The sequence below is a fragment of the Sinohyriopsis cumingii genome, unplaced genomic scaffold (assembly GCF_028554795.1).
Source record: "Sinohyriopsis cumingii isolate HCF-2022 unplaced genomic scaffold, ASM2855479v2 utg000938l, whole genome shotgun sequence".
Classification (NCBI taxonomy): Eukaryota; Metazoa; Mollusca; class Bivalvia; order Unionida; family Unionidae; genus Sinohyriopsis; species Sinohyriopsis cumingii.
Window position 1 is genome coordinate 2,490,523 of NW_028315944.1, and position 23,928 is coordinate 2,514,450.

A 23,928-nucleotide genomic window follows, 5' to 3' on the forward strand; every position below is an offset into this window, starting at 1 on the left:
AACTTCTGCATGGAAGAAACGTTTCTACATGCAGTCAGAGTGACCTTGACTATTCTCTTGACTTTTTCCCTGTTGACCCCAAAATCATCAAGTTCCTTCCTATCACAATGTGTTTGATGTAGAAATTATTTTATTGTGAATTAACTTTTTATTTAGTTAGTGGCCTTGACCTTTTGACCCTGAAATCAATAGACTTCGTTCTTAACCCAAGTGCAAGCCATCCACAAAGTTTAGCTGAGGTATGTCATCTTAAACTAAAGTTATAGAGAAACATTTTTTAAAATTCTTTTAAAAACTGGAATTGATCTTCAACTTTTTTTTCTCCAAAATCAATTGGGTTCTTCTTTACACACAGTGCAAACCATCCACAAAGCTTGGTAACTGTGGGTGACAGAACTGCATTCATTTTGCAGAAACCATTTTTAATTGGTCAGTGACCTTAAATTCTGACATTTTGAGACCAAAAGAAGTAGCATTATACCTTGCCCCAAATGCAATTCATCTGAAAAATTTGGTAACTTTAAAATCTAGATTACTGTGTGGAAACCAATTTTATTCACAGTGACTATGATGTTGAACTGTAGATGATGAATAACTAAGGTTAGTCAACAGCACAACATAACAAGCTCCACCTTATGGCAGGCATGACAAAAATATGAAAAGAAAAAATATTTATCCTATGGTACCTCAAAGAATCCACAAACAGGTATGTCTGGGTTATGTTTGTGCTGAGCCCTGACATGGGAAGCTGTGAGACTGTGACAGCGTGCATCCACAACCTTGCCATCTCGCTCTAAGGATACCTACAGTTGACATACAAACATGTTTTGAAATTAATTTTGTATTTTTAAGAAACAGTAAAACTGAACTGCAAGATTTTATCATCTGTTTTTCCTGCAACAAAAATGTTACATTAAATAACTAAATAACTCTATCACACAATAATTATAGTACAAGTCACACAGGTCATGTATGCACATTTACTCATTTCAAATTTCATATAAATTGTTCTTTTAAATTTTAACACTAATTTTCTTCAAACAAAGTCTATTTAATCCTGATTTTTGAATACTCTGCACCTTAAATGTCATCAAGAAACTTCCAGATGAAAACTATCGATCTATGTGGTCTTTCGCAATGGTGGAATGTGCTAAACATGGGTCAAGAAAAGGGCACTTCGAGTGGAATTGTCACAATATCGGGTAGTAAAGATGTTTTTTTATCAATATGAATAGCTTTCATTGTGACATCACAGAAAGTGACATCAAATCTGGATTGTACTGGATCACACCTTTAGGTTCATTTCCTCAAAAAATGTCTACGTAGTTTAACACTGATTTTGCCATATGCACTTCTCGGGGCATATAAATAACAACCTTCCAAAGGAATGTGGATGTATAAGAATCCAAAATGAAGTGAATACTTGCCACTTATAGGTATGTAGAATCGAATTCTAAAAAATTACTCCCATTACTGAAAAAGTCAGTGTTGAATGCCTATATGACCAGCGTGACTTTTACTATAGTACCTGTTTCCTCACTGATCTCTGCCTAAAGTCTAAAAGCAAGCCACTGATGCAAAACAGTGACCTCATTTAATCTCTGTACTCAACACCTAATGAAAAAATAAACTGGCAAATAACATGATGGACACAAAGTCATTTATAACATATGTATAAAACAAAATAAATGTAACTCAAAAGTAACTATGGTTACCATGTTAAAAGAGCACTACTATATACATTTTGAAATTTTTACTTTGCTTTCTCCATTTTCTTTTATTTGAATGGTCAAAAATATTTGAAAATAAGCTTGTGTTCAATCTAAAAAGACTGAAAATCATGTTTTAAGACTGAAAATCATGTTCTATGACTGAAAATCATGTTTTAAGACTGAAAGTCATGTTTTAAGACTGAAAGTCATGTTTTAAGACTGAAAATCATGTTTTAAGACTGAAAATCATGTTTAAGACATTCAAACTTCAACGTACATAGGGCTTGTTTGGTCTAAAAATAAAGTTGACCATGTGTAATATGATTACATGACAAATCAAAATAACAACCTAAGGCATAAACGGCATAAGAGAGCATGCTGCTTCGACATTATGTGATAATAAAAAACAAAGTACTGGTGTTGTTGATGTGATGAAATAGTTTAATACATTTTAATGTACTCTCCTTGAAGTAAAGCAGTTTTTATATGCAGTTTTATAGTGGTGGATAAAAATAGTAATTGTTGTGTAATAAAATTGTGCAGGTCATCTCAAAGTGTAACCAAATGAAAGTTTACATTATAACATCTCCAGCACTCTCTCATAAAGAATAAAAGGATAAGCCATCTATCTGTTTATTGATACGGTAAACACAACCTCATCCAATTTCACCAATAGAGCAAGTTAAATTTTAATAACTGAAACTATATAGGACTTTTAGCATGGTCAAGTAAAACAGATGGACCCACAGACATAGACTGACAATGTAAATCCCATATGCCTCAACTTCATGGCATGTTATAACAGAATATATTTTTAACAGGTTATAACTCTTGCCTCCAAGACAAAAAATGAAGTAACTCTTCTAGGGGTAAATAAAACATACTTCAAAAGAACTAACAGGTCAAAACTCTTGTCTCCTACACAAAAAAATAAGTAAATTTTCTATGGGTAAATAAAACATACTTCAAAAGTAGCAAGCAGTGCTCACTGTACTTGCAATGAAATAACAGTAAAACAAATACTAACAGCAATTTGCAGTTAAACTGGGTTCAGAGATTTCTCTCGGAGTTGAATTAAACTCAAGGACTGCACATTCAATTTTCAGAGGGGAATGGATACTTTACCTTCCCCCCACACACACAAATTACAAAATTTTCAGCCCTCAGTTAGCTTGAAAAGAAAATCTTGCTTTCATTTGTGGAAAAAGAACCTCCTTTCCAATTAACAAGTTGAAAATAATTAAATATCTTCAGGTAATAGAGAAACAAATTCTGGTTTGAAAGAAAATCCAAGGTGCCTCCATCCCCTGTACCTCCATAAATGGTTGGTCCCTTAGCAGACAGTTTCTGGTTCTCCATAGATACAACTATTGTAGAAAATGTAAAAGATATTTCTTTCACTTCTAAAGTTTCACTTTAATTGCCATCAGTTTTTAAAAATAATAAAACAGGTTTCCAACAAGATAATGTCAAAGGTTCATGATTGCTATGGAAGTTATATGAAACAACATTAACTAAAACATGTCACATTGAACATATTTGGAAAGTTTGATTACATTAAACAAAGCAGTTTTCAAGTTGTGAAAATTACGTTTCTCACCTGGCTGTCATCAAAACCATGATATACACATTTGTTTGTGGATTACGACATGATGAATATTTCCTCCAAATCTGTGACTGAAATGTTACCAGTGTGCAATTTGGGAAGATGTGATAAATTGTATCTCATTGTGGTTGCTATGGAAGCTGCCAAAAAACAGAACTTGCCTAAAAATAATCCGGGAATGTTTAAATGAATTGTATATTGATTGATAACTAAGTGTTTGATATTACTACTTTTAATGTTTTAAATTACAATCAGGACATCACAAATAAGTAACCTTGAGACGACTGTGACCTAAACTTTGCAGAATCTTGATAGTGGTACGAGACACACCATCCAAAATATTTTATTTTCATTACTTACACATCTGCTGAATACAGGCCAACAATTAAAAAAAAACTGATTTATAATACTTAATCATACATTCATTTTTAAATCATTTTCTTTGAGAATATGAGAGCTAAAATAATGAAACAAAAATAAAAAAGGTTTATCTATTATCTAAAACTTGATGAATATACCATGAAAAATAAATGACACATTAAAAAAATTATAATTTAAACATAAGACTTAAACTACCATCATTGACTTTAGTGTTACAGTACTAATACAAAAAGCGAGTAAACTTTACACATGAATCTGATCCTGCTGAGGACTATTGATACACATGACAGGTACACGATACACCCTCATTTTACAGGGGAAACATTAATTCCATTATCTGTAACAAAAGTGTCTAGGTGACAGTTTGGACAAGACCTGGCATTACAGATGGGTCCATGAAAGGACAACATCAAGTCATGATGTACTATTACGCTAAGTTATGTGTCTATTACTTTATTAAAAGTTTGCAAGTTACAGCTCAAACAGAGTAATGTCCACCTTTGACCTACATAATATAATGATGAAAGTGGCAGACTTTATAGCCTTGTCTTACATAAGACACAGCACACCCCACATGTCCAATATAGTCAGCCATATGTATGTCCTGCTACAGGCTCAAATTTATCAATACTCACATGAATGCACACACGCATGCTTGCTCATACACACACATGTATGCTCACGCACACACACAAACATTCACACACAGAATAGGGATCTTGACAGTTTTCAAGTTATATGACTAGGGTAAATACCCTACTGCATCTATTCCCTTGTACATAAAATATCCATATATAGTTTTAGGGTGGAGATCGTAACAGTTTCCATGTTCTGAGCCAGGGTCAAATTCCCAACCACAGGAGCACAACCCGGGGTCTGTGCTGGATACATGTGTAATTTTGTCTCCACATGCCTTTCAAACCTATATATAGTTATAGGCTGGGGATCTAAACAGTTTTCTTAATAACAGAAAGCAAATCTCCTTCTACAGGGTCTGTGCTAGAAATATGTCTAATTTCCTCTCATGTCCTTCAAATCAAATATGGTTAGAATGTGGGGATCTCAACCATGTCTAAGTTATTAACCAGGGGAGTGTCAACGACATAAGGGACATGACCAATGGTCCATACTGGATATACCAGTATGTCTGGTTCTGTCTACTGTCCTTCAAGCATATGGTTATTACTTGGGGATCTCAACAGTTTTAAGTTGTAACCCAGGGGCACCATACCCACAAGGATCATTATTGGGGAAGGACCAGGCAGTGTAACAGCCCTGGCCCTGAAGATGACATAAACCAAATTGTAGATTTCCACAAGCATTGCCCTAAATATTTAGATTTTTAGAGAAGAAAAATATTTCCTGAGACACTGATCCCATCCGAATACTCATAATTACAATTTTATGACCAATGTGTACTTCGGGACTAACCCCAAAGTTGTCTGTCTTTAATGGTGATGGGGATACACTACATTACTAATAGGTTGGGGGGGATAGACAGACAGCAAGGTATTAACCCAACCTTTTGCATGGGGATAAAACTCTTTTTTCACTTTTTGTTTTACAATTTAAACATGATAACTGTCAATGACATTTATGAAACGATTTCAAAGACACTATTAAAACTAAAAATATTCATGAAATGAGAGTTACAAAATAAACTGGCATACATGTATATTTGAATTTGATGTAACTAATATCTCCACACATCACTTTATGAATATAACTTTTCAATTTTGATACAACTATAAACAATATAAAACATTATTAAACTATTAACTTTCCATTCAACCGCAGAAGAAATATTATATCTAATTATACTTGACAGCAACATTATTTTATTTGCAAACGTTCACACAAAACATAATTTTCTTCTTCACAAGAACAAAAATTTAAAAGTATTTTGTAAACTGAAATTAAACCCATTTCTTCTGCAGGTAAAGTATAGAACTGATCAAGGTACAAATGTCCATAGAATTCTTCACCCTACAGGTAAAAATGTCCATAGAATCCTTCAACATACAGGCAAAAATGTCCATAGAATTCTTCACCCTACAGGTAAAAATGTCGATAGAATTCTTCACCATAACAGTCACATTTCTACCAGTGTAAGCTAAGTTTACATTTCTATCAGTGTAAGCTAAGTTTATGTTTCTATCAGTGTAAGCTAAGTTTACATTTCTATCAGTGTAAGCTAAGTTTACATTTCTATGAGAGTAAGCTAACTTTACATTTATATCAGTGTAAGCTAAGTTTACATTTCTATCAGTGTAAGCTAAGTTTACAATATATCTAAAGAGACAAAATAGGTTTGGAATCTAATGTATCAGAGTCAATGCCAGGCCTCTGCTAAACTGGCTTTAATAAGTCTGTTAAACAGTCATTTTAAAGGTCCTTTATGTAATGTAATACCTGCGAGAAAAAATGAATTTGAAATATAAACTAAAACAAATTCATGTATGATGCCTTGCTGCATCTAAAAGTTCATACAATGAGCAACAAAACCATACTGAATAAAGCAACTGATCTGCTGTTTAACCATTGCAGTTGTCTGAATTAAATAATATTAATGACATTAGAAATAGTTGTTAGTTCTGCAGTCATGCACTCATTTAAAGGTCAGACTGATAAGATTATTTATGCTTTCACTCTTCACATTAATTTCCAATAACATTAACAAGATCCATTATATTGAATGCATATCCATTACTCCATCACTAATGTAAAATATCACTGTCACTGAATTTACAGTTAGCATCAGTTAGAAATTACAGTATAATTTTTAATCCATTGTTTGTATAATTGTATTGGGATGCCTCTCTTTCTTACTTTAAGCCATTTTCCACAGGTTGTAGCTCTTTCTTTGTATAACTGTATTGGGATGCCTCTCTTTCTTACTGTAAGCCATTTTCCACAGGTTGTAGCTCTATGTATCTTTTTGTACTTTCTGCTATTTCTTCTTTCCCTGTCATCCTGATCAAACTAACCCTATCTTCTTGCCACTCTCACCTTTACATGGAGTCATCAGCTTCTATGGTAACAGTCGCAGTTTGAATATGAATAAATTATCCCTGTGTACAATTTCTAGAACTTAGGAAATGAAATGATACTCTTCAATCTGAAAGTTTTCCTTAAAGTATTCAAATGTTTGACATGTACTAAGCTCAGAAAGCTGTTTTTATAAGAACAAACCTCTTTCTGAGTTTTCTGCATAAATTTTTTTTATTTTATTATGCAGCAGTGCTCCTTTAAAGCATTTAGTACTAATAAGCTGTCTGAAATAAAATATGTAATGAATAATTACCAGAACTTATGTCAAATAATGATGATACTTGATTAGGACAGACACACATCCAGACAACATCTTAACAATATACAATTGGCAAATGGGTGTGTACATCAAAAATGGAATTATTAAATAAAACAATGGGGTGTAATAAGAAAAGGGAATTATGAAATAAAACAATGGGGTGTAATTAGAAAAGGGAATTATGAAATAAAACAATGGGGTGTAATTAGAAAAGGGAATTATGAAATAAAACAATGGGGTGTAATTAGAAAAGGGAATTATGAAATACAACAATGGGGTGTAATTAGAAAAGGGAATTATGAAATAAAACAATGGGGTGTAATTAGAAAAGGGAATTATGAAATAAAACAATGGGGTGTAATTAGAAAAGGGAATTATGAAATAAAACAATGGGGTGTAATTAGAAAAGGGAATTATGAAATAAAACAATGGGGTGTAATAAGAAAAGGGAATTATGAAATAAAACAATGGGGTGTAATTAGAAAAGGGAATTATGAAATAAAACAATGGGGTGTAATTAGAAAAGGGAATTATGAAATAAAACAATGGGGTGTAATTAGAAAAGGGAATTATGAAATAAAACAATGGGGTGTAATTAGAAAAGGGAATTATGAAATAAAACAATGGGGTGTAATTAGAAAAGGGAATTATGAAATAAAACAATGGGGTGTAATTAGAAAAGGGAATTATGAAATAAAACAATGGGGTGTAATTAGAAAAGGGAATTATGAAATAAAACAATGGGGTGTAATTAGAAAAGGGAATTATGAAATAAAACAATGGGGTGTAATTAGAAAAGGGAATTATGAAATAAAACAATGGGGTGTAATTAGAAAAGGGAATTATGAAATAAAACAATGGGGTGTAATTAGAAAAGGGAATTATGAAATAAAACAATGGGGTGTAATTAGAAAAGGGAATTATGAAATAAAACAATGGGGTGTAATTAGAAAAGGGAATTATGAAATAAAACAATGGGGTGTAATTAGAAAAGGGAATTATGAAATAAAACAATGGGGTGTAATTAGAAAAGGGAATTATGAAATAAAACAATGGGGTGTAATTAGAAAAGGGAATTATGAAATAAAACAATGGGGTGTAATTAGAAAAGGGAATTATGAAATAAAACAATGGGGTGTAATTAGAAAAGGGAATTATGAAATAAAACAATGGGGTGTAATTAGAAAAGGGAATTATGAAATAAAACAATGGGGTGTAATTAGAAAAGGGAATTATGAAATAAAACAATGGGGTGTAATTAGAAAAGACTGAAGTTAAATAAGATCAACATCCAGTATGGAAATGTAGCTCTTTTAGGTAAAATGGCAGCATGCAATGAAATTATGATTGCAACATCACAAGGCAAATGACATTATTTCATTTCTTTTACTGTTATCAGTGCCTGAAGTATTTTCATGTCATTGTCCTTGTCTCTTTCTCTTTGTGCATATACCCTGTGAGTGAAGCAAAAAATATCGTGTGAGCTGCAGACCAAGTTCAGTGTACTGAGTTTTACATGTTCCTATGCTCTGTGTTTAATTTGTACCTGCCAACTACTCATGTTACCTAGGCCTTAAAATACTGAGCATCTCTGTGACATGGTGGCCAGATTCAAGATATCTTTCATTAGCACCTGTGATGCATGCAAGTTACCTGTGAATGAATACAGAGGTTTTTCCGTGAGCTAAGGGCCAGGCCCAGGATGTTGGGTTTCTCCTTCAGTGTCTTTTCATAATACACCATCAGAGATTTCAATTCCTCTACAACCTGCAAGGTGTACATGGAGTCCATCGTTAGTGAAAATGCTTTCTACTACAATCTTTGCTAAACATTCATACAAGACTAACTTCACTACTCTCTAAACTTTAAACAAGTTCTATCTCATACATCTGCGGATGTATTCCCTCTGAGACTGACACTATACACGATGAAAAGATTTTCCAGAGAACATTTCTTCCTTTTAACTGTCAAGTGTTAAAACCATGATTAATATTCCTCAGCAATAACAAGATTTTCAAATTAGCTGCTGTGTTACACATACTGGATGCCAGCTTGACACTATTTTCATTTAAGACAAAGCAGATATCATTAGAAGTCTTTTGGTGAAACTCTATGTCACAATGATCATCCATTCAGGGGAATTACTGACAAAAAGATTTTTAAGACAGTCATCATTGAAGCCATATTGGATGGACCATTTTCAGTTAGGATCAACCAGGTATCATTATAAGTCCATAGCTGAAAACTTCATGTGGATATATATATATATATATATATATATATATATATATATATATATATATATATATATGCCCACCATTTAGAGAGTAGCTGAGATAACAGTATTTTCAGGATGTGACTTTCCATTCATTAGTATCTGTTATGGCAGCCATACTGGACTTAAGATCAGCACTATTTTCATTTATGACATTATAATAAGCCTTCTGGTGAAAACCCTATGTCAACATGACTTTCTGTTTAAGTAGAGTTGTGAAAACAAGATTTTGAAGATGGCTGCCAATGCTGCCATCTTTGATGTCAAATTGGTTTTATTTTTTATTGAGGACCAGCTAGACATCATAAGATGTCTTTAAGTGAAAACCCCATTTCGATAGAATCATCCATTCAGGAAGAGTAACAATACAAGATTTTCAAGATGCCACTCAAGGAGCCATTTTCAAGTAGGTCAAACTAGACATTATCAGTAGTCTTTTCTTGAAAACCCTGTGTTGATGTGACCATCCAGTTGGGAGGGGTAGTGGACCAACTCAGCATCATATCTCTACAATGGACTCTCACGTCTTTAAGTGAAAACCCTGTGTTGATGTGACCATCCACTTGGGAGGGGTAGTGGACCAACTCTACATCAAATCTCTACACTGGACTCTCAAGTCTGTAAGTGAAAACCCTGTGTTGATGTGACCATCCACTTGGGAGGGGTAGTGGACCAACTCTACATCAAATCTCTACACTGGACTCTCAAGTCTGTAAGTGAAAACCCTGTGTTGATGTGACCATCCACTTGGGAGGGGTAGTGGACCAACTCTACATCAAATCTCTACACTGGACTCTCAAGTCTGTAAGTGAAAACCCTGTGTTGATGTGACCATCCACTTGGGAGGGGTAGTGGACCAACTCTACATCAAATCTCTACACTGGACTCTCAAGTCTGTAAGTGAAAACCCTGTGTTGATGTGACCATCTACTTGGGAGGGGTAGTGGACCAACTCTACATCAAATCTCTACACTGGACTCTCAAGTCTGTAAGTGAAAACCCTGTGTTGATGTGACCATCTACTTGGGAGGGGTAGTGGACCAACTCTACATCATATCTCTACAATGGACTCTCAAGTCTGTAAGTGAAAACCCTGTGTTGATGTGACCATCCACTTGGGAGGGGTAGTGGACCAACTCTACATCATATCTCTACACTGGACTCTCAAGTCTGTAAGTGAAAACCCTGTGTTGATGTGACCATCCAGTTAGGAGGGGTAGTGGACCAACTCTACATCATATCTCTACACTGGACTCTCAAGTCTGTAAGTGAAAACCCTGTGTTGATGTGACCATCTACTTGGGAGGGGTAGTGGACCAACTCTACATCAAATCTCTACACTGGACTCTCAAGTCTGTAAGTGAAAACCCTGTGTTGATGTGACCATTCAGTTAGGAGGGGTAGTGGACCAACTCTACATTATATCTCTACAATGGACTCTCAAGTCTTTAAGCGAAAAACCCTATGTTGATGTGACCCCACTTGGGAGGGGTAGTGGACCAACTCTACATCAAATCTCTACACTGGACTCTCAAGTCTTTAAGTGAAAACCCTGTGTTGATGTGACCATCCACTTGGGAGGGGTAGTGCCCTCACCTATGCAAAGAATTATGATTTTTCTGTACAGTATTATGTCATCTGGTGCCCTCAGCTATGCAAAGAATTATGATTTTTCTGTACAGTATTATGTCATCTGGTATGGTTCAATCCAATGCAACTGACGAAATCTTAAATACAAATGAGAAATTGATGCATTAGGAGTAAAAGAGTTAATCATACAAGTATTTCTTTATCAAGTATAGCGTTACAAAGTTAATCAGCTAAGTATTTCTTTGTCATATATAGTGTTAGTGTTAATCAGCCAAGAATTTCTTTGTCATATACAGTGTTACAGTGTTAATCATCCAAGTATTTCTTTGTCATATATAGTGTTACAGTGTTAATCAGCCAAGTATTTCTTTGTCATATATAGTGTTACAGTGTTAATCAGCCAAGTATTTCTTTGTCATATATAGTGTTACAGTGTTAATCATCCAAGCATTTCTGTCATATATAGTGTTACAGTGTTAATCAGCCAAGGATTTCTTTGTCATATATAGTGTTACAGTGTTAATCTGCCAAGCATTTCTTTGTCATATATTGTGTTACAGTGTTAATCAGCCAAATATTTCTTTGTCATATATAGTGTTACAGTGTTAATCAGCCAAGTATTTCTTTGTCATATATAGTGTTACAGTGTTAATCAGCCAAGCATTTCTGTCATATATAGTGTTACAGTGTTAATCAGCCAAGGATTTCTTTGTCATATATTGTGTTACAGTGTTAATCATCCAAGCATTTCTTTGTCATATATAGTGTTACATTGTTAATCATCCAAGTATTTCTTTGTCATATATGGTGTTACAGTGTTAATCATCCAAGCATTTCTTTGTCATATATAGTGTTACATTGTTAATAATCCAAGCATTTCTTTGTCATATATTGTGTTAAAGTGTTAATCAGCCAAGTATTTCTTTGTCATATATTGTGTTATAGTGTTAATCAGCCACGAATTCCTTTGTCATATATAGTGTTACAGTATTAATCAGCCCAGTATTTCTTTGTGATATATAGTGTTACAGTGTTAATCGGCCGAGTATTTCTTTGTGATATATAGTGTTACAGTGTTAATCATCCAAGTATTTCTTTGTCATATATAGTGTTACAGTATTAATCAGCCCAGTATTTCTTTGTCATATATAGTGTTACAGTGTTAATCAGCCGAGTATTTCTTTGTGATATATAGTGTTACAGTGTTAATCAGCCGAGTATTTCTTTGTCATATATAGTGTTACAGTGTTAATCATCCAAGTATTTCTTTGTCATATATAGTGTTACATTGTTAATCATCCAAGCATTTCTTTGTCATATATAGTGTTACAGAGTTAATAATCCAAGCATTTCTTTGTCATATATAGTGTTACAGAGTTAATCATCCAAGCATTTCTTTGTCATATATAGTGTTACAGATCTAATATTCAAGTATTTCTTTGCCACAAATAGTGTCACACTAAACAAAAATGTATCAACCAGTACCTTTTCCAATTCTGGCACAGTTCGAGAACAATAGATAAGTTTGGTCACATCATTTGGATTTGCCTGTCGGAGAAAATAAGATACAAATTTAAGAAGTATCTTCCAAAGAATATCAGCATTTTTCTACAATGCATAAAGAGTTTTTGTTAAAATTACCAATTTATTTCTTGTATCATGTATTCAGCTATTATTATCTATATATTGTAAGAAAAATCTTAAATTTTACAATTTATAAAACATGTTCCTGATAATATAAATTTTCTAAAAACATTGAATAGTATTGAATAGTATTGCAACATAACAGTAATATACTCCTTTAACTCTAAACATTTTAGAAATTTAAGTCCTCTAAAATGTCTGCTGATTACTTGAATATAATAACAGCCACAAAGGTCCTTTTACCTCTAAATTTCAAAACTTCATGCTAATTTGAAATTCATTTAAAATGTGTCAGTATTTTCAAAATGCATTACTTGCGTTCTAAAAACTGAAATTCATTAAAAAATGTCTTGAATGTCTCCTACTTTCAAGTAAGGGTGAGAAAATGGAATGAGACAATGTACCAACCCTCATGTAAGCCACGATCAGAGCAAGCAGGGACACAGTCTTCCCTGTCCCAGAGGGCATCTCTAGTGCACAATGACCCTGAAATATAAAAATAAAATCAGGGACACAGTCTTCCATGTCCCAGAGGGCATCTCTAGTGCACAATGACCCTGAAATATAAAAATAAAATCAGGGACACAGTCTTCCATGTCCCAGAGGGCATCTCTAGTGCACACTGACCCTGAAATATATTTAAAAAATCAGGGACACAGACTTCCCTGTCCCAGAGGGCATCTCTAGTGCACAATGACCCTAAAATATATAAATAAAATCAGGGACACAGTCTTCCCTGTCCCAGAGGGTATCTCTAGTGCACAATGAGCCTGAAATATAAAAATAAAATCAGGGACACAGTCTTCCCTGTCCCAGAGGGCATCTCTAGTGGACAATGACCCTGAAATATAAAAATAAAATCAATCTTGATGAAAACAACAAGAGAGACCCTACTTTCCTAAACTGCTTGTTGGACTATTCCACAGAGGGCTCCATCTGGAGACAAATTTTGAAGTCTACTGTGAACCTCATAGTAAAGCAGACAACTGTTAAAATATAACATGAGACTAAACTGCTGTAATTTGCTGAATATGATTTACAAGTAGGGGTACATTTATTTCTGTTAATAAAAGATTCAAGCCTGAAATAACTGAGACAGTATAACAGACATACCATGTACTGAGATGATATTTCCTGATTTCAAAATGTTCTGGGACAAAAATTTCACATTAATTTCTTTGAGAAGTCAAAAGGCATACTATACATAGCATGTATTCCAAGAGTATACTGGATGACATTTCATAATTTCAAAATTTTCTGGGGCAATAATTTCATAGAATTATCCTTCAGAAGTGAGAAGTCTAGGAACATGGGAAAAACTTTTACTTTTGTCCCAAGAAAAAGGAATAGTTTGCTTTCACATAGGTGTGATCCGGTGGCCTAAAGTGCTTGCCTCTACTGATCACTGCCATCTCACCTGTCTGCAAGGGTTTGAGTTTTGTACTTGGCCAACATGGACATGTAAAAAAATTGCCAATAGCTTCTGCTGGGTATGTGGTTCTTACCAGGGTTTCCCCCAGGTTCTTCCTCCACAAGTTATACTGGCCGACACATATAGCCTATCATGCACTGAGAAATGGTATTAAACCCCAAAACAACAGCAACAACAAACTTCACAGAGAATTCTGTGTTGTATCTACGTCATACACAGATGGAAGTGTATGTATTAAATTCAGGCTTGATAGTGCATGGATAGGTGTATACATTGTTGGCTGGATGGAAGAAAATGCATGAACATAAACCATCATCGTCATAACAGCAGTACATTTACAGTTTCATCAATCAATAATTCAAAGAAGCTTTATAACTTTTTGGAAGGTTAATGAATCACACAGGTCTTAAATGTGCTACAAAACATGCAGGCTATAACTCTACATCTTTCTCACTTTTGCTCTTTTGGATTTTCCAAGGCTTTGGTAAAGTTCAACTCATTTATATTCAGCCTGTTCTCAGACATTTGCATTTAGCAAATTCAAGTTCTTTTCACTAAGATTTGTGTAACACTTGGTTTTGATTCTAAGTAGAAAAGTAATATTCACAATGAACAGTTAACGTGGGAAATATCACGTAGCACTGAAGACTTGGTTTTGATTCTAAGTAGAAAAGTAATATTAACAATGAACAGTTGACAAGGGAAATATCACGTAGCACTGAAGACTTGGTTTTGATTCTACATAGAAAAGTAATATTCAGAATGAACAGTTGACATGGGAAATGTCACATAGCAATGAAGACTTGGTTTTGATTCTAAGTAGAAAAGTAATATTCACAATGAACAGTTGACGTGGGAAATATCACATAGCACTGAAGACTTGGTTTTGATTCTAAGTAGAAAAGTAATATTCACAATGAACAGTTGACACGGGAAATATCACGTAGCAATGAAGACTTGGTTTTGATTCTAAGTAGAAAAGTAATGTTCACAATGGACAGTTGACATGGGAAATATCACACAGCACTAAAGACTTGATTTTGATTCTATTCTAAGCAGAAATGTTCACAATGAGCAGGAGACATGGGAAATATCACGTAGCAATGAAGACTTGGTTTTGATTCTATTTTAAGTAGAAAAGTAATGTTCACAATGAACAGTTGACATGGGAAATATCACGCAGCACTGAAGACTTGGTTTTGATTCTATTTTAAGTAGAAAAGTAATGTTCACAATGAACAGTTGACATGGGAAATATCACGTAGCACTGAAGACTTGGTTTTGATTCTATTTTAAGTAGAAAAGTAATGTTCACAATGAACAGTTGACATGGGAAATATTACGTAGCACTGAAGACTTGGTTTTGATTCTATTTTAAGCAGAAAAGTAATACTGACAATGAACAGTTGACATGGGAAATATCACGTAGCACTGAAGACTTGGTTTTGATTCTATTCTAAGTAGAAAAGTAATGTTCACAATGAACAGTTGACAAGGGAAATATAACGTAGCACTGAAGACTTGGTTTTGATTTGTACATGGTATACTGATCAGCTATGCCATACAGGGCTTAAACAGCATGAAATATATTTCTTGCAATGATTTATTGGGATTATATTTTGTTTCTAATCCACTTATAAGCAATGAACTTCATACTTTGCAATATACATGAAGTCATTAAGCTTACTAGTTATTACACAATGTTGTGCTATGGTCATTCATTACATTTGATATGATTATGTTATAACTCCATATAAAAGGATAAATTACTATACTTTGTATTATTATTATTATTAAGTTATCAAGTTTCCCATGTTTGTAAAGTGGAAATAGTATGTTTTTATTTTAGATAACCTTGATTCTGCCTAATTTGATTTTAATAAATTAACTTTAGGAATGTTTACATTACTCAGTATTTATTAACCACTAATTTTATTGCAACAAATATCGGGAAAAGACAACATGCTATTATCTAAGTAAATTCCAAAAAGTTCTTATAAAGTCTTATATTTAAAAAATTCTACAGAAGTAATTGTCTTCAGTGCATCTGTATGGTATAAATGTGATGATGTATTATTTATCTCATGCATATATTTATACTGAATTGTCTTCAGTGTATCTGTATGGTATAAATGTGATAATGTATTATTTATCTCATGCACATATTTATACTGAATTGTCTTCAGTACATCTGTATGGTATAAATGTGATAATGTATTATTTATCTCGTGTATATATTTATACTGAATTGTCTTCATTCATGAAAAAAATGTCCTGCATAAATAATCACGCAATTCATTTCCATCCTCTGGTTCGTAAATATTTAAAATTTCTTCATTATCTGCAATTAATTCATCAGCTGGAATGATGTCCCCCTTGTATATGCCTATGGAATGATGTCCCCCTTGTATATGCCTATGGAACGATGTCCCCCTTGTACATACTTATGAAACAATGTCCCCTTGTGTATGCCTATGGAATGATGTCCCCCTTTTATATGCCTATGGAATGATATCCACCTTGTATATGCCTATGGAACGATGTCCCCTTGTATATGCCTATGGAATGATGTCCCCCTTGTATATGCCTATGGAACGATGACCCCCTTGTATATGCCTATGGAATGATGTCCCCCTTGTATATGCCTATGTTATGAAGGACAACACAGGAAAATGTGTACTGGGGAGCTTTATTAGGAAAAACTCTCATACCATTATGCAAACATGGGAAATGCCTCAGTCTTTAGAATGCCCAATATTTGTTCCATAACAACACTGGCTCTACACAAGGCATCATTGTACTTTCTCTATGCAGTTGTGGTAGGTGCATTGTATGGTATCATAAGGAACTTCCTCTGTGCAGTTGTGGTCAGTGCATTGTAAAGTGTCATAAGGAACTTCCTCTGTGCAGTTGTGGTCAGTGCATTGTATGGTGTCATAAGGAACTTCCTCTGTGCAGTTGTGGTTAGTGCATTGATGGTATCATAAGGAACTTCCTCTGTGCAGTTGTGGTCAGTGCATTGTATGGTGTCATAAACAACTTCCTCTGTGCAGTTGTGGTAGGTGCATTGTATGGTGTCATAAGGAACTTCCTCTGTGCAGTTGTGGTCAGTGCATTGTATGGTGTCATAACGAACTTCCTCTGTGCAGTTGTGGTCAGTGCATTGTATGGTGTCATAAGGAACTTCCTTTGTGCAGTTGTGGTCAGTGCATTGGATGGTGTCATAAGGACCTTCCTCTGTGCAGTTGTGGTCAGTGCAATGCATGGTGTCACAATGAACTTCCTCTGTGCAGTTGTGGTAGGTGCATTGTAAAGTGTCATAAGGAACTTCCTCCATGCAGTTGTGGTCAGTGCATTGTATGGTGTCATAAGGAACTTCCTCCATGCAGTTGTGGTCAGTGCATTGTATGGTGTCATAATGAACTTCCTCTGTGCAGTTGTGGTCAGTGCATTGTATGGTGTCATAAGGAACTTCCTCCATGCAGTTGTGGTCAGTGCATTGTATGGTGTCATAAGGAACTTCCTCTGTGCAGTTGTGGTCAGTGCATTGTATGGTGTCATAAGGAACTTCCTCCGTGCAGTTGTGGTCTGTGCATTGTATGGTGTCATAAGGAACTTCCTCTGTGCAGTTATGGTCAGTGCATTGTATGGTGTCATAAGGAACTTCCTGTGCAGTTGTGGTCAGTGCATTGTATGGTGTCATAAGGAACTTCCTCTGTGCAGTTGTGGTAGGTGCATTGTAAAGTGTCATAAGGAACTTCCTCTGTGCAGTTGTGGTAGGTGCATTGTAAAGTGTCATAAGGAACTTCCTCTGTGCAGTTGTGGTAGGTGCAATGTAAAGTGTTATAAGGAACTTCCTCTGTGCAGTTGTGATCAGTGCATTGTAAAGTGTCATAAGGAACTTCCTCTGTGCAGTTGTGGTCAGTGCATTGTAAAGTGTCATCAGGAACTTCCTCTGTGCAGTTGTGGTCAGTGCATTGTAAAGTGTCATAAGGAACTTCCTCTGTGCAGTTGTGGTAGGTGCATTGTAAAGTGTCATAAGGAACTTCCTCTGTGCAGTTGTGGTAGGTGCAATGTAAAGTGTCATAAGGAACTTCCTCTGTGCAGTTGTGGTCAGTGCATTGTATGGTGTCATAAGGAACTTCCTCCATGCAGTTGTGGTCAGTGCATTGTATGGTGTCATAAGGAACTTCCTCTGTGCAGTTGTGGTCAGTGCATTGTATGGTGTCATAAGGAACTTCCTCTGTGCAGTTGTGGTAGGTGCATTGTAAAGTGTCATAAGGAACTTCCTCTGTGCAGTTGTGGTCAGTGCATTGTATGGTGTCATAAGGAACTTCCTCTGTGCAGTTGTGGTAGGTGCATTGTAAAGTGTCATAAGGAACTTCCTCTGTGCAGTTGTGGTCAGTGCATTGTATGGTGTCATAAGGAACTTCCTCCGTGCAGTTGTGGTCAGTGCATTGTATGGTGTCACAAGGAACTTCCTCTGTGCAGTTGTGGTAGGTGCATTGTAAAGTGTCATAAGGAACTTCCTCTGTGCAGTTGTGGTCAGTGCATTGTATGGTGTCACAAGGAACTTCTTCTGTGCAGTTGTGGTCAGTGCAATGCATGGTGTCACAATGAACTTCCTCTGTGCAGTTGTGGTAGGTGCATTGTAAAGTGTCATAAGGAACTTTCTCCATGCAGTTGTGGTCAGTGCATTGTATGGTGTCATAAGGAACTTTCTCCATGCAGTTGTGGTCAGTGCATTGTATGGTGTCATAAGGAACTTCCTCTGTGCAGTTGTGGTCAGTGCATTGTATGGTGTCATAAGGAACTTCCTCCATGCAGTTGTGGTCAGTGCATTGTATGGTGTCATAAGGAACTTCCTCTGTGCAGTTGTGGTCAGTACATTGTATGGTGTCATAAGAAACTTCCTCCGTGCAGTTGTGGTCTGTGCATTGTATGGTGTCATAAGGAACTTCCTCTGTGCAGTTATGGTCAGTGCATTGTATGGTGTCATAAGGAACTTCCTCTGTGCAGTTGTGGTCAGTGCATTGTATGGTGTCATAAGGAACTTCCTCTGTGCAGTTGTGGTAGGTGCACTGTAAAGTGTCATAAGGAACTTCCTCTGCGCAGTTGTGGTAGGTGCATTGTAAAGTGTCATAAGGAACTTCCTCTGTGCAGTTGTGGTAGGTGCAATGTAAAGTGTCATAAGGAACTTCCTCTGTGCAGTTGTGATCAGTGCATTGTAAAGTGTCATAAGGAACTTCCTCTGTGCAGTTGTGGTCAGTGCATTGTAAAGTGTCATAAGGAACTTCCTCTGTGCAGTTGTGGTCAATGCATTGTAAAGTGTCATAAGGAACTTCCTCTGTGCAGTTGTGGTCAGTGCATTGTAAAGTGTCATAAGGAACTTCCTCTGTGCAGTTGTGGTAGGTGCATTGTAAAGTGTCATAAGGAACTTCCTCTGTGCAGTTGTGGTAGGTGCAATGTAAAGTGTCATAAGGAACTTCCTCTGTGCAGTTGTGGTCAGTGCATTGTATGGTGTCATAAGGAACTTCCTCCATGCAGTTGTGGTCAGTGCATTGTATGGTGTCATAAGGAACTTCCTCTGTGCAGTTGTGGTCAGTGCATTGTATGGTGTCATAAGGAACTTCCTCTGTGCAGTTGTGGTAGGTGCATTGTAAAGTGTCATAAGGAACTTCTTCTGTGCAGTTGTGGTCAGTGCATTGTATGGTGTCATAAGGAACTTCCTCTGTGCAGTTGTGGTAGGTGCATTGTAAAGTGTCATAAGGAACTTCCTCTGTGCAGTTGTGGTCAGTGCATTGTATGGTGTCATAAGGAACTTCCTCCGTGCAGTTGTGGTCAGTGCATTGTATGGTGTCACAAGGAACTTCCTCTGTGCAGTTGTGGTAGGTGCATTGTAAAGTGACATAAGGAACTTCCTCTGTGCAGTTGTGGTCAGTGCATTGTATGGTGTCATAAGGAACTTCCTCTGTGCAGTTGTGGTCAGCGCATTGTATGGTGTCATAAGGAACTTCCTCCATGCAGTTGTGGTCAGTGCATTGTATGGTGTCATAAGAAATTTCTGACAATGACAGCCAGACACACCAAGTAGAAATCCATCATATTCACCTGAAAATATTAGGAATTAAATATGAAATGGTATTGGTTACTTAAATGATGTTTAAAATGTTATATTAAAATGATAAATTAACACAATTAAATTTATCAGCCAAAAGTATCATCATATTTATAACATTTATTATATGTAAAAATATTTGTTTTTGGCTCTTGATAGGGTAAATTCTTGTAATTTTTAATTATATCTTCTCAGTAAGATTACATATTCTACAACCAACCCTACCTATGATCAATGATTCAAAAAATCCCAAATCATTATATTTTGTGTCCAGGAGATACATATCCATATATAAGGTTTGATTCCAAAAGACATAAACAAATGTTACTTTTGTTTGATGAAATGAACATCTGAACCTATACCTACATCATACCCACCAGTAAAATATGGTATAAAAGTACTTTAAAAATAAAACAACATTATGAAATGATTTTACACTGTAGTGCACACTAATCATTTTAATATTATCTAATGTTAAATACATTTTTTTTTAAATTCCCAGGATTTGTATATATAACACCTTTCTACACTTTATGTGTATTTCTCTATTTTCCGTATCATTTCAATATATTGACCATTGCAGTTTCAATTATAATGTTGCAAAATTTGGTGCCAAGTGTCTCTCATATTATTATTCTCCTCCTTTATTAATTACCTGTACATTAAGGGAATGGAATCCTTTTCTTTTTACATAATCCTGTTCATTAGAAATTGGGGCCTGAATCCTGATGAATGTGCCATCCATTGCCCAAAGAACATTTTGGAAATCCCGTAATGAATGTACATAATTTATTTTAAAAGTATTTTGTATTATGAACATCAAGTATGCGCTGCAATATATCATTTATCTTTATTGTTTAATATAAAAGATAAATATTTATGAACTCTATTAATGTACATCACCAATTATAAAGTTCAGAAATGGGAAAAATTAGGCACAATGACAGCTGATTCTAATAATATAATGGATTAAAATATACTGATAGCATTAAGTAATACATTCTCAACCCCAAGTATGTGTTAATAAGCTTACCCTTTCATGAATAATGTATCTGTGAATTTGAATTTAAATTGCTGTTGCTAAACTGACCAATTTCATCTTGATTTTGATATTTTAGTCTAGATATAATCATAGCTATTCACAGGTATAATTTTACAGGTATATAAATTATCCACCACATGCTCTTCACTGTAGTTCATCAAAATCTATAAGATATATCCTTCAGCAAAAGAAACTGTGTTATGATTCTACATTAATGAATCCATTTTATTACATTGCTGAACTAAATTGTAAGACTTATTTATCTTTGTTATTTGCCCCAATTGTGTGCATGGCATGTCAAAGCTATATAACAATGGTTATAGGTACAAGAGGGAAAAAGCCACGATTTTATAGGAAATTATATGCCTGCCTAAACTTTGGGGTTATTTTTTTTAATTGAAAAATGCATAAGATAATATAATGTGTATCTTCTATTTAAAAAAAAGGTATGAAACTCAGTAATGTTTGTGTTGTAAGTAAATGCTAAGTTTAGTTATCTTTTTCTATTGGTCAATGCTAAAACCGATTTTGAATCAAACTAGTTTCTTAAGTAATACAATCACCATATTTACATGCATGAATATATGTTTTCAAGCAACAAATGTGATTTAGTCCACCATATTTGATAATCTCAACAGTTGCATACATTTTGTACTTCCATCTATTTAGATATACAAGAGTTACTTTTTTATTTGTTCAATTTGTTGTTGCAATATTAAAAGTTATACTGGCTGAATTTTTGTTGTTGAAATGGACTAGTAAAGAAACCAAAAAAGGACAGTATGTAGCCTGTATGTTTGTTTACATCAAGTGCTTCCATCTTGGTGGAAGTGGTAGCAAGTTTTCATTGTCGGGGACCCTATGTCAACAATTTAGAAACAATAAATTAATGTAATTACTAAGTTGCAAGTATTTGTTTACATTGTTAATGCTTTCCCTTTTTGATTTTAGTTGGGATGGTGTTCAAATCACAGGGTCTTTTATTGGTGCTTACAATTTAACCATCAGTCATACATGCAATATATAATAATACAGGGGCCCCGAGTGGCTGAGTGGTCTAAAGCACTCTCCGTTACTGATCACTGCCTTCTCACCTCTGTCTGTGTGAATTCAAATCTCGGATTCGGCCAATGTGGGTATGTGAGAAAGCTTGCCAGTAGCTTCTGATGGGTCGGTGGTTCTTTCCGGGCTTTCCCGGGTTCTTCCTCCACCATTCATACTGGCCGCCATGATGGCCTATTGTGTGCTGAAAAATGGTGTTAAACCCTACAACAACAACAAAATAATAATAATACATGTATGACTGATAGTTAAATTGTAAGCAACTGTACCAGCCCCTGTGGTGTGAATAATATAATTAACAACAATACTGTCACGACCCCAAATTCCAATGCACCTGATGTGACATTAGATCAAAGTCTGTAGCCCATATAAATTTATTAACATAAGTTAAAAAATATTTTTTAATCGCACAGTCCTACCTTCAGTCAATTCATATACTTTGTAATGGAATAACACACTGCAGGCTTCACAGTAAAAACTATGCATAAATATTATGGCATGTTTCCTTTCGTACAAAGCCTACCCGGTATCATCCACTGTTTTTACTTGGCCATATGACGTATGAGGAGCAGATGCTGCTATTGATGGACACGAATAATTTTTTAAATACTTGAAATCAATGGAAAATATCTTACCTGACATTCTGTAAAAGCCCTGCTGACGTCGTATATTGCCTCTTGTTGGGGAAATTGTATTAAGTTCTTTGCCTGTCTCACTAAGGCTGTTGCCACTTCAAATATCTGCTTACACTGGCTACACTCACATCCACGGACTCATCTGCTTACACTAGCTACACTCACACCCAACGACTCATCTGCTTACACTAGCTCACTCACACCCAATGACTCATCTGCTTACACTAGCTACACTCACACACAAGGAATCATCTGCTTACACTGGCTACACTCACACCCAAGGACTCTCCAATGAGCATAAAGTGAGTGCCAGTAGCAATAAAGTGTAAGGCCAAAAGCACCTTGTGGAGCGGTAGCAACGCCATGCTCCACTTAGTAAAAGCCGAATCAAGTGTTTTAGTAACAGTATTTACAATGAATAAAATTAAGTCCAGTAAATCTAAAGTGAGCAAATAAAGCATTGTCATTGATATCCATGGGGTTACCTCTGTCCCTAAAAATTCTCCAAACAATTCCTTTGATGACATCAACGATAACATCATTCAAGTGCCATAGTTGAGCACTTCAGGGAACATAACCCTAACCTCAGATAATTGTGGACTCAAATCTGAGTTGAGATTTTTCTCATGTGTTCTTTGTGAAACTGGATTTGAGAAAAATCTCAGATGTTGAGGAAACTCAAAATTTGAGACAAAAAACACACTCAAGATGTTTAGCCCTGATTATTTAATTTTCTTATGAGAGGGTGGGGACATTGTAAATTTGTCCCATCTTTAATAGTCCACATTGCAGGCACTTAAGACACTAAACTTAATGTGCAGAGACTATTATTTTCATATCTAACTTACCATGACCTTTAGATACCTGAATCTTTAGGTCTCTTAACTATGGCAACCTCAGTGCCAGACATTTGCAAAGAATGGTCAAGGAACCTGGGCTAGAACAAATGTTATTTTCATAACCCATATATCTTGCACCACAATGACCATGGTTGTTTTTTTTTACCTTAAGCCCTTCAAATGAACAAACCTCTTCCATGCCTTAAGTGCAAACCATCCACTAACTGTGGTGAATGTATTGGTCCGTAACTGACATTTCTGTGCAAAAATCATTTTCATTTG

At 35.3% G+C, this 23,928-nt stretch overlaps 1 protein-coding gene across 2 annotated transcripts in view; it reads right to left on the minus strand.

Moving 5' to 3' along the window:
• The window catches only part of LOC149773005 (general transcription and DNA repair factor IIH helicase subunit XPD-like), a 146,337-nt gene that overhangs the window by 107,223 nt on the left and 15,186 nt on the right, over positions 1 to 23,928 (minus strand). For both annotated transcript variants that reach the window (XM_089946945.1, XM_089946946.1), the window contains 4 exons: positions 12,927 to 13,004; positions 12,360 to 12,422; positions 8,663 to 8,776; positions 687 to 803 (listed from right to left, as the gene is read on the minus strand). In XM_089946945.1, the coding sequence (XP_089803071.1) occupies positions 687 to 803; positions 8,663 to 8,776; positions 12,360 to 12,422; positions 12,927 to 13,004 (372 nt within the window). The remainder of the gene's footprint in view (positions 1 to 686; positions 804 to 8,662; positions 8,777 to 12,359; positions 12,423 to 12,926; positions 13,005 to 23,928) is intronic.